Source organism: Pelobates fuscus, chromosome 4 (genome assembly GCF_036172605.1).
Source record: "Pelobates fuscus isolate aPelFus1 chromosome 4, aPelFus1.pri, whole genome shotgun sequence".
Classification (NCBI taxonomy): Eukaryota; Metazoa; Chordata; class Amphibia; order Anura; family Pelobatidae; genus Pelobates; species Pelobates fuscus.
In genome coordinates, this window is record NC_086320.1 from 122,869,083 (window position 1) to 122,884,118 (window position 15,036).

The 15,036-nt window shown below is 37.0% G+C and overlaps 1 protein-coding gene across 2 annotated transcripts in view; it reads left to right on the forward strand.

The window, feature by feature from the left end:
- The window catches only part of ANKRD12 (ankyrin repeat domain 12), a 123,480-nt gene extending 120,163 nt beyond the window's left edge, over positions 1-3,317 (forward strand). For both annotated transcript variants that reach the window (XM_063451563.1, XM_063451564.1), the window contains exon 12: positions 1,906-3,317. In XM_063451563.1, the coding sequence (XP_063307633.1) occupies positions 1,906-2,091 (186 nt within the window). In that variant the 3' untranslated portion in view covers positions 2,092-3,317. The remainder of the gene's footprint in view (positions 1-1,905) is intronic.
- Positions 3,318-15,036: the final 11,719 nt, after the last annotated feature.

A 15,036-nucleotide genomic window follows, 5' to 3' on the forward strand; every position in this document is an offset into this window, starting at 1 on the left:
TCCTTGGACAAAAACTGATCCTCTAGAGCACATTACAAGTTCCATGTACTTACTGTATATACTAGAGTATAAGACGAGTTTTTCAGCACCTTTTTTGTGCTGAAAAACCCCCACTCGTCTTATACTCGAGTCAATGTCTGTATTATGGCAACTTACATTGCCATAATATAGACCAGGACCGCCAGGCTCATTACAAGCCCGGCGGTCCTGTTGGGGGCTGGGAGCAAGCTGTTACTTACCTTTCCTTCATCTCCTGTCAGCTCCCTTCTCCTCCATTCCGGTCAGCTCCCCCACTGTAAGTCTCGCTAGAGCCGCAGCGTCACCCGTGGCAACGCTCCGCATGGCACTCAGACCGCGAGACTTACACTGGGAGCTGACCGGAATGCAGGAGAAGGGAGCTGACAGAAGCTGCAGGAAAGGCAAGTTACAGCTCGCTGCCAGCCCCCCTCCTACACAGCCAATGCCACTGGACCACCAGGGAATAATATAGCCCCCCTCCCTGGCCATGTATCAAGCAGGGAGGGGGGACAAAAAAAATTAAATACAAATTTAAATAATAATATAATAAAATAAAAAAATTTATAATCTTAAAATAAAAATATTTAATATTTAAAAAAAGTAATAATAAAATAATAATAATTAAAAAAATGTATAGAAATGCCCACCCCCCAACAAGGTTACACACTCTGTATCATATACACACACTGCATCACATACATACACACACACACACACACACTACACACACTGCATTATACACACACACACACACTGCATTCATACACACACTGCATTCATTATATACACAAAATAAATATTCAATTAATGTAATTTTTTCGGGATCTAGTTTTATTTAGAAATTTACCAGTAGCTGCTGCATTTCCCACCCTAGTCTTATACTCGAGTCAATAAGTTTTCCCAGTTTTTGGGGGTAAAATTAGAGGTCTCGACTTATATTCGGGTCGACTTATACGGTATATAAACATTTTTGCACATTCTTGTTCCTTTGACTTAGAACTTAAGTCTTAATGTAACGATAAACTATTCCCACTACAAATTCATCTATAACTCTCAGTCCTTTTTTTTTTTTTTTTTTTTTTTTTAATAAAGGGGAATCTGGGTAAGCATAGTATGTATTCAAAACATTTCAGGTTTGAGACTTCTTTATTTTATATATATATATATATATATATATATATATATATATATGTGTGTGTGTTAGAGGGTGCTATTTTTTGACTTTTCCCATTGGTTAGAGCGCTAAGGCTAGTAGAAATTTAGGGGGAAATCCTAATTTATTCATCTGTTTTTAGAAATGAACAGATAAAACTTAAGTTCTCGGATTGTCCATTTTTATTATTAGAGATGCTTATAAGTCTCAGGAAAAGGGCAAAACATATTCTATATGTACATGTGCTTTGTAATGTGCTGTAGACATCAGTTTTGATCCAAGTAGCATAGACCATATACTAAGCTGGGATAATGAGGATTCCGTAAACATTTCTATATTCTATAAACATCTCTATAATTAGAATCTTGTCTAACATTGTGACATAAAGATGGCCACAGTGGTTAAACGCCATAAAATAATTTTTTATTTTTTTTTTAAATACTAATACATAGAGGTAATCACTCAAAGTTGAGCCAACTAATATTGCTGGATTACGTGAGATGAATTAATCACAAATACATGTTTATTTTATTTTTTCTTTAAATGTAGTGAATCTCCCAATGGGCTCTGAACCAAAAGTAAAATTGAAAAGTGTTTTATAGAGGACAGTCTATGAGGGAGTCATATATTTATTTTCAATAGAATTTGAGCTCCTATAGTCTTAGAATGTTAAGGTGTTGAGTTGATTTGATCTCCTAAAAAATTGTTTTTCTTTTGATCTTCTCTGTTTACAGACATGTCTGTTAATGAGGCAACAACATGAAGCCGCAGCACTTAATGCAGTTCAGAGACTAGAATGGCAACTCAAACTCCAGGAACTAGATCCTGCCACGTATAAATCTGTTAGCATCTATGAAATCCAAGAGTTCTATGTCCCACTGGTGGAGGTCAACGATGACTTTGAATTGACTCCTATATGACACTATCATATTCTGCAGCTGTTTCCAAAGACTGTTCTTCAATAAGCTAAGCTGCAGAATTTGGACAACTTAGGGTTCCTGGCAGGGCTTGCCTATGTGACAAAAATATGCACTGTTTTAGTAAATGGGAGAGGGAAATTAAAAAAAAAAAAAAAGACTAAAACTCAAGCGCACACAGCATTCAGGTCTTTTAAAACACAATGAACATGTGCAGAATTTAATTCTTAGTGCAGAAACTGAAACTATACATTTTTTTTCTTTTTCTAGAACTTGGCTTTACTGTCAAATGCCTTTGGATTATAGGTCAGATGGTGGTAAAAGACTTAATATTAGATGTCCGTAAACTATTGGCAGCGCAGGAAGCTGCATAAGGAACATAGTTCCTTAAAAATAAAAATATTGATTTCATGATAATAGACAATATCCCTTATTATGTTTGCTGCCTGCAGTGTTTTGCACGCCAGTGAATTACAATTATTTTAAGGAGATTTAATGGCTTACTCCATTCTGTGCCATAGGGATCTAGATAAAAGGTGCAATGCAGAAAATTACCCTTGGAACATTTGCATGGGTAATTGTTTCAATTTAAGGTAAAGTGGAAAACCCACAAAACTATACACATTTACAAACAAAATGCTCTGAACTGATTGCATTTTTAGAAGATTATGGGTGTAATTTGAGCAGATGTAAAATTGTCTTATTTTAAATAACTTATTTTATATATAAATATATATGATGTGCATTTGTACATAGAATTGTAATTAATGATCAAAACTGTACAAAGCTAGATATTTTATGTGTAAACTGTTATGTCCTATGTTTATTGGACCAAAAGTTGTCGTCTTCTTGTTTTTTTGTTTTTTTTCTTGTAATGTGTTGTACTTGTCAATGTTTCAGTATGGCATGTTCATGAACTGTAAAGGTTTATGGATACAAGGTATTGCATGCTTCACTCAGTTCAACTCTTCTACTACAACAAATGCATTACTATTTAACACTTTCAGAAAACAAAATTCTAGGCAGTCTGCTGCTGATAACCTTTATCTTGCGCAGACTTTTGTGTTTTTAATTTTTTTTTGTTTAAATATAAAAAACAGAAAAAAACTTGTTAGACATTGGACTCATATGAGTCTATTTTTAAAAGTAAGACGCCTTTGAATGAAAATTCTAAAATTGTAAATGATCTATTTTAATATTTACATGAAATTTGTACATACCTCTGTATATATATTGTTTAATAAATTTTATTGGTCATGTTCAGAAAGCATACTTGCCATTTTTGGCTAGAAATTCATTCTTGGCACTCATGGACCGATGATATAATTATTGTGATACATTTTACTGTTTTTAAACACTAATATTTCTGCTCAGCAAAGTCTCCTGAGTATAACGGTACCCCCCATGTACAGGTTTTATAGTGGGTTTTGAAAGTTACAGAGTCAGATATAAGGGTAAAAAAAATGTACATTGAAAATTGCCAGGCTGGTTATGTTGCCTTTAAGAGCATATGGTAGCCCTGGAATGAGAATTACCCCCATGATGGCATACCATTTGCAAAAGAAGACAACCCAAGGTACTGCAAATTGGGGTATGTTCAGTCTTTTTAAGTAGCCACTTAGTCAAAAACACTGGGCAAAGTTAGCATTCATAATTGCTTTTTAAATTTTTTACACACAAATAAATGCTAACTTTGGCCAGTGTTTGTGACTAAGTGGATACTAAAAAAAGACTGGACATACCCCATATTGAATACCCAGGGTTGTCCACTTACAAAAAAAATACAAATACTCAAGAGATTTAAGTTTAACCCCTTAAGGACCACACTTTTGGAATAAAAGGGAATCATGACATGTCAGACATGTCATGTGTCCTTAAGGGGTTAAATACTTTGCACGTAGCAATAAGTCTGGAGCCTCCAAATTGAAAGAACGGTTGGCCAATTCCAGGATAGCATATCTGGCCCCCTAAAACGGGAACAAGTTCATAGATCCTCAATCCATCGCAAATAAATTTGCCTCTTTTTATGGCTCACTCTACAATCTGAAAATGACCCGCACACTCCAAATCCGATGACACACCAAATAGACTCCTTCCTTGATAAGATTGATCTACCTAGAGTTTCCCCAGACGATATTACTGCATTGCTTGCTCCCTTCACTACAGAAGAGATTATGCAGGGTGTCTCCAAACTCCCTTCTGGCAAGTCCCCAGGACCTGATGGGCTAACAAACCTGTATTACCAATCGTTCTCAGACATCCTTTCCACTCACATTTTCACACTATTCAATGACAGTTTTTCGAATGGGCAATTACCTACGGAAATGTTACAAGCGCATATTTCCACTCTCCCGAAACCTGACAAACCCCTCACTCAGTGTGCCAACTTCCGACCCATAACTCTCCTGAACAGCGACACCAAATTATACGCAAGACTGATTGCCAACAGACTGTCCACACTGCTACCTAAACTAGTAACGAACAACCAATTTGGGTTTGTGTGCGGCCATGGATTCCCCTTTAGTGTCATAAGGGGTATTATGGCGCTGTACAACCACCCAACTGTACGGGTACTTACTGTGGGCTCTCAGTCTCGCCCGTTTCCTATATCTAATGGAGCCTGCCAGGGGTGCCAACTTTATTTGTCCTTTCTCTATTCGTCCTTTCTCTAGAGCCCCTCACTAGAACCATACATAAAAGCTCCAAAGTAAAAGGCATCACCACAGGCAACACGGACCACAAGCTTTCACTATTTCCAGACGACATCATCCTTACATGTCGTGGGCAGGGGGGATTAACACAACCAAAATGATATTACCGTGCATCCTATACATTTTCAGAATGCTCACCGTCTCCATTCCTCCTTCCTATTGCAAGCTGCTACAAAACATACTCACAGTTTATATTTAATTTTGAATCTATTTAGCAGGTTTTTTATTAGCTTTTGTAGATAAGTAAAAGTAAAAAAAAAAAGTTTGGATTTTTCCCCATATTTTTTTTTTTTTTTTTTTAAGTAAATTATATGATATGATACAAATAATGGTATGTAAAGAAAGCCCTTCTTGTCCAGAAAAAAAACCCAATATATAACTTGTTTGGGGACCGTAAATTAGAGAGAGGAAAATTACAGCTAAACAGAAACACCATAAAAGTGTTAAAACAGCTCTGGTCCATAATGTACAAAATGGCCAAAACAGTCCAGTCCTGAAGGGGTTAACTCTCGTTACATTGAGTGGGCAATTTTGTGTGTAAAGAAACACATGAGATTGTAATCCAGTTTGGGACGAAACGATACATGGATACAGTCTTAAAAAAACTATATCTACCGGAAGCACCCCTAATACCGGAAGCACCCCTAATGTCCCTTAACCCCTTAACACCGCAGCCAAATGTACAAGTTGTGAACGAAACAAAATGTAAACAAAACCTGGCATTTGCGCTATATGTCTGTCAAACCGTAATTCACCTCTTTCATATTAAATGCACCCCCCCTTATTATATATCATTTTATTCAGGGGAAACAGGGCTTTCATTTAATATCAAATATTTAGCTATGAAACATAATTTAATATGAAAAACATGGGAGAAAATAAGATTTTTTTTTAGTTCTACATGACATTTTAACTGTCAATGTCATAATACTGTTTGCTTTTACTGCAATAAAATACACATATTTGTATTCAGCAAAGTCTCACGTGTAAAACAGTACCCCCTATGTACAGGTTTTATGGTGTTTTGGGAAGTTACAGGGTCAAATATAGCGTGTTACATTTGAAATTGAAATTCGCCAGATTGGTTACGTTGCCTTTGAGACTGTATAGTAGCCCAGGAAATACATTTACACCCATAATGGCATACCATTTGCAATAGTAGACGACCCAAGGTATTGCAAATGGGGTATGTCCAGTCTTTTTTAGTAGCCATTTGGTCACAAACACTGGCCAAAGTTAGCGTTAGTATTTGTTTGTGTGTGAAAAATGCAAAAAACGCCAATTTTGGCCAGTGTTTGACTAAGTGGCTACTAAAAAAGACTGGACATACCCCATTTGCAATACCTTGGGTTGTCTACTATTGCAAATAGTATGCCATCATAGGGGTAATTTTCATTCTTGGGCTACCATAGGGTCATAAAGGCAACGTAAGCAATCTGGCGAATTTTAATGTGAAAAAAATGAAACACAAGCCTTATATTTGACGCTGTAATTTTTGAAAACACCATAAAACCTGTACATGAGGGGTACTGTTGTACTCGGGAGACTTCGCTGAACACAAATATTTGTGTTTCAAAACAGTAAAAAGTATTGCAGCAGTAATATCGTCCGTGTAAGTGCTGTTTGTGCGTTAAAAATGCAAAAAACTTCAATTTTACTGGCGATATCATCGTTGTAATACATTTTACTGTTTTGAAACACTAATATTTGTGTTCAGCGAAGTCTCCCGAGTAAAACAGTACCCCCCATGTACAGGTTTTATGGTGTCTTAGAAAGTTATAGGGTTAAATATAGTGCTAGCAAATTTAATTCCTTATACTTTCGGTATGGGTTGTCAGGCAGGTCCCGCTAATTGTAATTAATTAGGATACCTAATTATGTAAAATTATTACATAAATATATGTGTAGAATTAATATATGTATATATATACATATGTGTATATATACGTATATATTTATATTTTTTTAATATTTTTATTTATATATAGGTATATATATAGTGATATATACGTATATAGATATATATATTATTTCGTTCTACGTGTATTTTGATATAAATATATATATATATTAATATCACAATACAGTTAGAACGAAATAAAACACATCTATATATTTAATATTTTATTTTTAATTATTTTTTTTATTTAATTTTTTTACGTATTTACATATTTTTTTTATATTATTTATAAATATATATATATATATAACAATAATTATATATATATTTAATCAGTATCAGTCTACGTGTAATTTGATATTAATATATATATATATAATTATATATATTAATATTAAAATACACCTAGACGGTGTATGTGTGTGTGTGTGTATATGTGTATATATATATATATACTTAGATCATATATATATAATATATATATATATATGATCTAAGTATAATTTTTTTTTTTTTTACACTTATTTAACATTTATTTTATTTGATTTCAGCCAGCAGGGGGACCAACTGTCATTACAGTTGGTCCCCCTGCTGGCAATGCCTGAGCCAGCTATACCGGCCATGTGATTGTGAGGTCCTTGCAAGGACCTCACTCTCACATGACCGGGAGGGACCGGAGGAGGAAGATCTGCCGCGGGGGGGCTCCCTGGGAGTCCCCCCAACCGCGATCGCCGGCGTGGGACCACCGGCGACCGGGTAAGTTAAAAAAAAAAACGGCGGGCGTATATTTACGTCCTGCGGCGTTTAGAGCCGCTTTTAAAAGGACGTAAATATACGCCCGGCGGACTTAAAGGGTTAATGCACTCTCACCGTGGTTACAACTCCACAAATGGCATGCGGTGGGGATCTCTCGAATCTCACAATTGCTAAACGACAATTCTTTCAAAACGTTTCCAAATCTAACATCTTTGTTCTCACTACCGCCCAGCTGTATCTTTATATACAGATAAAGGGCCTCCTACAGTCCCATCCGGCTGCATCACCACCATCCCCGCAGGACGTTACACCCCAGTTAAAACTATACATGGATAGATGTTGGAAGTACCTAATAAAGCCCAAATCGCTCTCTGCTTGTTATAAACTGCTAGAAAGCACACTGCCCTCAAAGAGGTTTTCCTATAAATAGAAATGGGAGACAGACTGCGGTATAACCTTCACAGAGGATGACTGGCTAGAATCTCTGAACGCCCTCAAGGGAGTGATCCAGTGCTACCACCTTGTGGAAGCATACCGTAAACTAGTCTATCAGTGGTATTTAACCCCTACGCGATTACATAAAATTTACCCTTCAGTGCCGTCACTATGCTGGAGATGCGGAGTAGAGGAGGGCACCATTCTACACATATGGTGGTCATGCGTAAAGATTAGACCACTGTGGCTAGAGGCGGAAAAGCTTATCGAGGCAATGGAAATCCCGCCTGTACCCCTTACTCCCAGTAACTCTCTTCTCTTTATGCCCACGGGCAGAGGTTCATTCGGCCAAAGGGCATTACGTAAATTTGTCTCCCTGGCTGTCCGTCATCTTATAACCCTAGATTGGAAGAGCATCCGCTCACCATCTATACAAAAATTGAGAGACAGGATGGACTTATACCACAGCATGGAGCTTATGTGGACACAATACGTTAGACAGAGGCACATGCTGACAAGATATGGTCACCATGGAAGGAACACAAAAGAAAACTTCTACCAATGTAAAAAATAATTGGGAACAAACCTATCACACCATGTTAACGCAGCTGGATGTCAGAATTTGCATCGATAACTTTGGAGTACAGCACATTGTACTAAACTGTTGTGAATTAGTTGGTTTCCCCTTATTTCTCTCTCCCTTTCTCTTCTCACCTTGTCCTTTTATTATTTTCCTGCGTTTCGTATACCTTGGCATCAATTGAAACCAAGTCACCCAGTTGTTTCTAAGTATATAACATTGCTTGAAAGTAGACTCTTTCAAGTAGGAGTTAGAAAACCAGGAGTTACTTGGAGTGGTTTATATACTGTGGAGAGTGGTTGGTATTTTATTTTTGTTTAACCCCTTAATGACACATGACATGTGTGACATGTCATGATTCCCTTTTATTCCAGACGTTTGGTCCTTAAGGGGTTAATCTGTTTTATTAGCAGAGTTTAAAAAAAATTCTGTGTCCTGTTTCCCCCCCTCTCTTTTGTGCTGCTGCTGCTTGATTGATTGGGGGAGTGTTCATTATTGCACCTGTGTGGGATTGTATTCCCATAAAGGAGCTTGCTCACATTGCTTGAAAGCAGACTCTATTAAGTAGACTCGAAAAGTAGGGGTTAGAAAACCAGGAGTTCAAGCTAACAAGGTAATTGTTTTATTGTTCTGTATCTGGGGAAATGAGTGTTAGCAAGATTGGTGGTTTGACTCAATGCACATCTTGTTGCATGTATGGATGCCTGGATGTACCCGTCCAGGGTCCATACCTCTGTGACGGTTGTGTGCTAGTGGCTTTTCTAGAAGCTCAGATTGGAGATCTCGAGAAGCAAATCGCAACATTGAAGGAGATCGACAATCTGGAGAGGAGTCTGCTGCTCACTGAGCAGAGTTTAGTGGGGACAGGTAGTGGAGAGGGAGGAGATAAGACAGATGGGGAACAGGCACGTAGCTGGGTGACAGTGGGGCGAGGAAGCAGGGGGGAGGGAAGAGGAAAGGGCTAGCTAGTCCTGATTAGCGCAACCTAGCAGATTTGCCTGTTTGAGTGAAGATGTTGGGAGCATCAGCTCAGGAGTAGCTGTTTTAAAAGGAAGCTGTTACTTCTAACAGCCGAGGTAACAGCCCCTCTAGTACGGATGGGGATCAAAATGTAAGGAGGGCAAGACAGGTTGTGGTGGTAGCGGACTCTGCCACTCTGATCGGCTCAACCGGACAGTTTGCTGTCTCCCGGGTGCTCGGGTCCGGCATGTTGCTGACAGAGTGGATGGATTATTGGGAGGGGCTATGGATGACCCAGCAGTCATGGTCCATGTTGGTACCAATGACAAAGTAAGAGGAAGATGGAAGGTCCTAAAGAATGATTTCAGGGAATTAGGTAGCAAACTTAAGAAACAGACCTTCAAGGTGGTATTCTCTGAGATATTACCTGTGCCATGCGCAACAGTGGAAAGGCAGCAGGAGATTAGAGAGGTCAATGCGTGGCTGAAGCCTTGGTGCAGGAAGGAGGGTTTTGGGCTTTTGCGCTTGGGTACAACCTTTATAGTAGTGATGGGTTGCACCTAAACGGAGAGGGTCTGCAGTGCTGGGGGATAGGATAGTTAGAAGGTTGGAGGAGATTTTAAACAAGTAGTAGGGGGGGGAGGGTCATAGCAATCTACAAAATGGAGATAGGGCAGAAAGGAGATGGGCTTTAGCTCATTATAAGAGGGGTGGAGACGGGGGAGGGGCAGGCTCAGAACAGAGAAGGTATGTAATGTTGATGATTCACAAAAAGTACAAGCTACTCATGATATTAAATGTATGCTTACTAATGCAAGGAGCCTAAATAACAAAATGGGGGAACTAGAGGCAATAGCATACACTAAACAATATATAATAGGCATAACAGAAACATGGTGGGATGAGACACATGACTGGGCAGTTAACTTAAATGGGTACATGCTATTTAAGAAGGATAGGAAAAACAATAAGGGTGGTGGGGTATGTTTGTATGTCAACCATGAGTTAAAGCCAAATCTTAAGCAAGTGGAATGTGACGAGGAAAATGTGGAAGCTTTATGGGTAAATATCTGCTTCGGGTTAAAAGAAGGGAAATCAATTATTGGTTGGGATATGTTATAAACCACCTAATGTTAATATTGACGAGGAACAACAGCTGTTTGAGCAAGTTGAGAGAGCTGCAAATCTGGGTAACACTTTTATTTATTGGAGATTTTAATTACCCGGAAATAAATTGGGACAGAGGGACTAGTAGCTCGGCAGAATTAGGTTTTTAAACTTGTTAAATGACACCTTCATGTCACAACTTGTACAAGCACCAACTAGAACAGACGCTTGTCTGGACCTGGTTCTAACAAACAACGTTGATCTTTTGACCAACATTCAAGTAGGTGAGCACTTGGGAAATAGTGATCACAATATAGTGTCCTTTGAAATAAACAAAAAAAAACAAAAGCACATTGGGTATACTAAAACATATCATTTTAAAAAGGCCAATTTCTATAAGTTAAGAGCAGCTTTACAATATATTGACTGGCATAAACCCTTTAGTGAAAAGAACACTGAGGGTAAATGGAACATCTTCCAACAAATATTAGAAAGGTACATTTCTCAGTATGTACCATTGGTTAATACATATAAAAGAAACAAATTGAAACCAGTGGTGCTTAGTAGAGAAGAAAAGGGCATTTAAAGCATTTAAATCGGACAAATCAGATGCATCTTATAAAAGACATAAGGAAGCCAATAATGCGTGCAGAAAGGCGATTAGGTTTGCTAAACTTCAAAATGAAAAATTGATAGCTAAAGAGAGCAAAAACAACCCAAAGCATTTTTTAAGTACATAAATTCTAAAAAATAAAATAAAAAATAATGAAAGTGTAGGTACACTAAAAACTGAAACAGGGGTGTTAGTTAATGAATACCAGGAAAAGGCAGGAATTTTAAATAACTATTTCTCCTCCGTATATATGAAGGAATAACCCATGGCAATATATGTGCAAATGATTGCTATTAAAAACTTGCAGAATAATTGTAATTGTTTAACTCAAGACAAGGTGCTGCAGCAACTAAAGAAAGTTAATATAAACAAAGCTCCAGGGCCTCACGTTATCCATCCACAAGTACTTAAGGAACTAACTGTAGAAATAAGTGAACCTCTGTTTTTAATCTTTCAAGATTCTTTTCTTTCAGGAAGTGTTCTGGAGGATTGGAGGAAGGCAGATGTTGTTCCTATAATCAAAAAGGGTTCAAAACCATTGCCTGGAAATTAGAGACCTGTGAGCTTAACTTCTGTGGCTGGGAAAATATTTGAAAGGTTATTAAAGGATAATATTCAAGAATTCCTTGAGAAGAACATGGTTATCAGCAAAAATCAGCATGGTTTTATGAAGCACAGGTCATGTCAAACTAACTTGACTGCGTTCTACGAAGAAGTAAGTAGAAGTATAGATCAGGGTGTTGCAGTGGATGTGATCTATTTGGATTTTGCCAAGGCATTTGATACAGTTCCACACAATAGATTAGTGTTCAAACTCAAGGAAATCGGTCTAGATGAAAATGCTTGTTCTTGAGTAGCATATTGGTTTAAAATAGAGTACAAAGAGTTGTCGTTAATGGTAAATTTTCAAGCTGGACAGAGGTGGCAAGTGGTGTTCCTCCGGGGTCTGTTCTGGGACCCCTTCTATTTAACATGTTTATAAATGATCTTAAAGCATTGAAAGTCATGTTTCAGTGTTTGCAGATGACACAAAACTCTGTAAAATAACACAATGTGAGCAAGATATTACTTTGCTGCAGAGGAATTTAGATAGACTGGGTGGTCTGGGCACTCAAATGGTAGATTAAATTTAATGTTGAAAAATTCAAAGTTATGCACTTCGGCGTAAAGAATACACATGCAACGTATACCCTTAATGGAAGCGAATTAGGGATAACAACACACAAAAAGGACTTGGGAATTGTTATAGACAACAAACTATGCAACAATGTGCAATGTCAATCAGTAGTGGCCAAGGCCAGTAAGGTATTGTCATGCATGAAAAAGGGCATTCATTCTCGAGACGAGAATATAATTGTGCCTCTATAAATCACTGGTAAGACCACATATTGAATATAATGGAAAGGTACTTGAGAACAACAAGTGCCAAATGCACACACCACTCCCTGTGTATCAATAAAAAATAGTAATACTTATCCATGTACAGGTGTATGTAGGAAATATTCCATGTAGTAAATTCATATAATAACAAAAAATAGTACATAGTATAGACTGTATATACAGAAATAAAGACGTAAAAATGATTGAATACACTCACACATTCCAGAGCCGTGCCAGGCTCTGTATATAATGCCCAAAGGTGCCTCAAAAGGCTATATGGAGAATCTTGAGTGATGTCCCCCAAAAGCAGGAAAAGCAGCAAATGATGATATAAAAATAAACAAATTTATTGTAAATAAAGATTAAAAGATAACTGTGCAGGTCCCATATGGTGACACACGAAATCACAGTAATGCAGACGCGTTTCAACTCAGTCCGAGTTTTCATCAGTGCATAAAAAACATCCTGCTGCTGTTCCTTTTTAAATTCGCCACTTTTCTGATTGCCGGTCACGTGGGCGGAAGTTCGGCTGACCGGCGTCTGATGTCACTTCCGGTATTTCGGCGATCTTTTTTTCGGCTTGATTCTGTTCAATTTGTTTGCCCAATTGAAGCAAGAGGCTCCATATTGTAGATGGGCATCTTTCATAGCTTATAAGATGCATACATATGGACAATAATTTATAATGTAGAAAATGACAGTTATTTATACAAATAGCGGCAGTAGTGCAATAATGCATATAAAGGGGAAAATTAATTAATAAACAACTTGTAAGCACATAATGCATAATGTCAGTTCGATTTAATTCTGTTAGTTCATTTGCCCAAATGAAGCAAAAGGCTCCATGTTAGAAATGGGCATCTTTCATAGCTTGCAAGATGCATACATATAGACAGTAACTTGTAGTATAGAAAATAACATAATTGTTTGTACAAATAGCAACAATAGTGCAATAGTGCATACAAAAGAGAAAATGTATTAATAAAAAACAACATATAGGCACATAATGTATAATGTCCTAAAGGTATACATCACATTTAAACTATGTGAAGCAGCCCATATAGAAAAGGATTGGTGGATTCGAAAGACCCAAAAATATAAATATGTAAAAAATATATGTAAAAAACTATAAAGAAAAAACAAATGATCATGTAAAAAATATAAAAAATTATAAAAAATGATCCAGCTCAAAATCTAAATTTAAGCCATTGGGGGATAAAGTATTTAATTCAAATATCCACCTACTTTCGAATTTACAAAGTTCTTTAAAATTGTCTTCGCCCCTCCAATCCTTTTTCTTTTGGGCAATGGCAATAAAACTAACATATGAAGTATCACTATTGTGGCATTGTGAAAAATGTGCAGAGACGCTGTGTTTAGCATACCCCCTCTGTATATTGCCCAAGTGTTCCAGTATGCGGGTTTTTAAAGTCCTCGTGGTCATTCCCACATACTGTAATCCACAAGGGCACCAGAGGAGGTATAGCACATTACTAGAATGGCATGTAAGGATAGAATTTATTTTATATTCCTTTTTTGATGTGTTAGAGATAAATTTAGTATGTGTGTCTTTTTTAAAATTAGTTCTTTTGCAGGCTGTGCACATTTTACACGGGTAGAAACCATGTTTTTGATTAAAGGCATTAATGTTAGCGGTATGGGTTTTTATGTGATTTTTAACTAATAGAGTTTGAAGATTTTTTGTACCTCTATACACAATTTTAGGTTTTTCACTGATGATGTCATTAAGACCTTCATCAGTTCTTAGAATATGCCAGTAATAAAAAACAACATATAGGCACATAATGTATAATGTCCTAAAGGTATACATCACATTTAAACTATGAATTTTCATTTACTTTTTGATTATCTGCATTATGGTTCCTCATATATCCACTAGATTTTGATCCAGGATTAGAATTTCTGGGATACTTCTTTTATGCTTGGCAAATGAGCGAACTCTATCATAAGCATAATCATGCTTGCCCCTGATGTATTTACTTTTCTTAATAGAAACAACCTCTTCTTCCTGTTTATCTATATTTTCTTGATTTTTTTTAAGGGAGGTAGTAACTTCTTCAGTGCCTAACATTGGTTGGAGTTTTTCTTTAATTTCATTAATTTCCCTGTCTAGTTTGACAAGATTACGTTTCCTTTGTTAGACGATGATGAACATCAAACGAGCGGAGAAGGATTCCAATGCTGAATTCCAAATCTCCATGAATCCATCATCGCCCTGATCAAAGGTAGGTTTCTTAAAGAACCTTAAGCCCCTGGGAGTAATTTTCATTGTTAGATATTTTAGAGAGAGTCCTTATTAGAATATAAAGAGAGAGAGTCCTTATTAGAATATAAAGACAGACAAGTTATCAAACAGACAGAGGAACCTCTTTTAATTCTGGAATATAGTGGTGATGCTAGGCATATAAAATCCATCGTTCACAAATACTGGCATATTCTAAGAACTGATGAAGGTCTTAATGACATCATCAGTGAAAAACCTAAA